The following is a 3,280-nucleotide window of genomic DNA, read 5'->3' as shown; positions in this document are numbered from 1 at the left end:
ACCATTTTTTTATATACTCATGGAGATGCAAGGATGGGTAATTATACTTTTGGAGTTTTCTATTACTTTCATTAGAAAATAAAAAAAATAATAAGTGCTTTTACCTAAGATGGTTGTTTCAACTGAATCTCCGTGTATCCGAAGTACATTGAGTGAAAAATGGGATTGGATCTGTTTGACCATTGACCATTCTATCTAAACACCGACTCTTCCATGGACCAGCGGACCCTAACTATATATACTCGAGCAAGCATTACATTTATATAGCATAGGATATTGTATAGGTTTTCCTCTGTTATCATCTCCGTTCTTTACACAGAGAGATGACAACCAAATCATTGATAGTGTGCTTTGGCGAGATGCTGATCGATTTTGTGCCTGATACCGCCGGAGTGTCATTGGCTGAATCTCATGGATTTCTTAAAGCCCCAGGCGGCGCACCCGCCAACGTGGCTTGTGCTATTACCAAACTTAGCGGTAGTTCTGCTTTTATCGGGAAGGTCCAAAACATTTATTTTCTTTCTATTTTTTTTTTCATTTTAAATTTTAGTTATTGTATTTCTAATTCCATTTAATATATACACAAAATCTTTATAAATTAAATAAAATAGATTATGTAATTTTTATATGCGTCGCCTAAAATTAAACACATGAATCATAGCCGCCTAGTTTCAAGTCAGATCAAAATGATTAATTGTTACTTCTTTTCACTATATATTCATCATATGCAGTTTCACATAGTTTCAGCAACAATCAAAACTAAAAGAGATTTGCTGCAAGTGTCGATATCTGTTTGCTTAACCTATCGACTTGATAAAGATTACTCTTGAAGAAAAGAATTTTTTGATTGGTCAACAACCCATGCAGGTCGGGGAAGACGAGTTTGGGCGGATGCTGGTAGACATCTTGAAGAAAAATGGAGTTAATAGCGAGGGAGTGCGTTTCGATCAGCAAGCTAGAACAGCGCTTGCATTCGTGACATTAAAGCACAACGGAGACAGGGAGTTCATGTTTTATAGGAACCCTAGCGCAGACATGTTGCTGAAGGAATCAGAGCTGGACATCAAAATGATAAAGCAGGCCAGCATCTTTCACTATGGATCCATAAGCCTCATATCTGAGCCATGCAGGTCCGCTCACATGGCTGCCATGAAAGATGCCAAGGAAGCTGGCGCTTTGCTCTCTTATGATCCCAACGTTCGCTTGCCTCTCTGGCCTTCCGCACAAGCCGCTAGGGATGGAATCAAGAGCATTTGGAACAAAGCAGATTTCATCAAGGTCACGTACTGGACGCATTTCAATTTAATTGCCAGCAAATTATACACATACACATAATTCTAACACAATCTTAAAAGCAATTAAAAATACTAGGTTGAGATAAATGTTATTATATTAAATAATTCACTTCTAACAATTTAATGTTTAGATGAAGTGGTCGGTTAACTTGTTATTAAAGTTAGGCCAAAAATGAGGTTTTAGACTCAAACCCCATCATCATGACAGAGGCATATTAAGATATTATGTTAAATGATATTATTTTACCTAATTGTTTAAACTTTTAACAAATAATTATGTATTCTCAGGACCAATATTGGATCTTGCCTGTATGATTCACAGGTTAGCGATGATGAGGTTGAATTCCTCACACAGAAAGATCCTCAAAAGGAAGATGCCGTGATGTCCCTGTGGCATGATCAGCTCAAGCTTCTTGTTATTACTGATGGAGGGAAGGGCTGCAGATATTTTACCAAGGCATGCATGCATATATTGAATTTTACTTTTACTTTTTGAGTGTTTCATAATGTCATACATGTATATAATACATATACACTTAATTTGATCGGTCAATCAATTACCATCATCGCAATATGCTAGTTTAATATATGGTTATCGTATCATTAAGTGCATCTAGTATATGTGTACATGATAACAGAGCTTTAAAGGAAAAGTTGATGGGTTCTCTGTGAAGACAATTGACACAACAGGGGCAGGCGATGCCTTTGTTGGGGCACTCTTGGTGTCCATTGCCAAAAACCCATCAATTATGCAGGTGAACGTTTTAGTTGCATGTTTTAGTATTTTCTTAAAATTTTTAACATATTCATAAACTCTAAGTATCCGCTATTAGTACAATCTCTCAAAACTGGACATTTTTGCAGGATGAGGCAAAGTTGAAAGAAGCTTTAACGTTTGCAAATGCATGTGGGGCAATTTCTACCACTCGGAAAGGAGCTATTCCAGCACTGCCTACCGTATCCGACGCACAAGCTCTCATTGCTCAAGCGAAGGCCAAGTAGCGATTCTTTTTAATAGACTAGTCTCTCTCCCACTATTTGGATTTTCAAGAACAAGGTCTTTCATTCAACTTAGTTTATTTATGGATTTGGTCAAGCCTTTTTCTTAATTAGAAGTGTGCAACCCATATCCCAACTTTTGATATATAAATACAATATACATATATATGGCTCACGCTTGAGTTCACTCTTCAAAAATAATTATAAAAGTAATAATAATAATAATTGATATAAATATATATGTGTATGCATAACTATATAATTAACGACAAGTCAATGAGGCATATATGATGAATGAGCATAAGGTGCGTGACCTATATATAAAGATATTACTTGTATAAAGCTAATAAAACTTTTACTACATAGCATTGAGTGAAAATAAATCAAAGGGAGGATAATATATATATATATATATATATAATTGCATTTACTGTTATATATAGAGAGGGGGTGGCAAAATAAGGAATTTTAAAAGTAGCCAAAAATTGTAGAGGTGGACAAAATTAGGATTTTTTTATGGGCTTTTTTTGTTGACTGTATTAAGCACTTATGTGGAGAAAAACTCATGCCACGTAAGCATGAGGGGGGGGGGAAGGGATGAAGCACTTTTTATTTGGGGGGTTTTTTTACTGACTGGACATAATTGCTTTTATCTCTTATCTACCAAAAAATAAGCACTTAATTACACGAAAAAATAACAAATTAAAAGGTCAAGTTGTATAAATAAATTTCGAATTTATATTATATATTAGTTGTCATGGCTGATAAAAGATAAAAAAAATATGCCTAGTCAGTAAAAAGCCATAATTTTGTCCACCCCAATAAATTTTGGCCACTTTTACAATTTCGGTAGCGGAATCCTATAATTGTCAAAATTTAATTAATTGTATATTACTATTTGCCAACTCTATATCTAGAGTCCTTGTTTTGCCACCTCTCCTTAGGATAGTAAATGCAATTAAGCCTATATGTGTATGTACAGATTG

General features: G+C 35.0%; 1 protein-coding gene across 1 annotated transcript; it reads left to right on the top strand.

Moving 5' to 3' along the window:
- Nucleotides 1-323: 323 nt before the first annotated feature.
- LOC105159571 (pfkB-like carbohydrate kinase family protein) lies at nt 324-2,297 on the top strand. The gene is made up of 5 exons (XM_088878265.1): nt 324-500; nt 868-1,278; nt 1,618-1,752; nt 1,934-2,050; nt 2,160-2,297. The coding sequence occupies exons 1-5, from the start codon at nt 324-326 to the stop codon at nt 2,295-2,297; spliced, it is 978 nt and encodes a 325-aa protein (XP_088734391.1).
- The last annotated feature ends 983 nt before the right edge of the window (nt 2,298-3,280 follow it).

Source organism: Sesamum indicum, linkage group LG3, assembly GCF_026168435.1.
Source record: "Sesamum indicum cultivar Baizhima isolate 11 linkage group LG3, ASM2616843v1, whole genome shotgun sequence".
Taxonomy (NCBI): Eukaryota; Viridiplantae; Streptophyta; class Magnoliopsida; order Lamiales; family Pedaliaceae; genus Sesamum; species Sesamum indicum.
Note: the sequence above shows the minus strand (reverse complement) of the source record. Positions and strands in the feature narration are given on the sequence as shown.

What these genes read in the sequence shown, in the direction of transcription:
- LOC105159571 (XM_088878265.1), top strand. Translation starts at nt 324, where the DNA reads ATGACAACCAAATCATTGATAGTGTGCTTTGGCGAGATGCTGATCGAT. An exon ending in GTTCTGCTTTTATCGGGAAG is followed by an intron (nt 501 to 867) that starts GTCCAAAACATT and finishes CAACCCATGCAG; the next exon opens with GTCGGGGAAGACGAGTTTGG. An exon ending in ACAAAGCAGATTTCATCAAG is followed by an intron (nt 1,279 to 1,617) that starts GTCACGTACTGG and finishes TATGATTCACAG; the next exon opens with GTTAGCGATGATGAGGTTGA.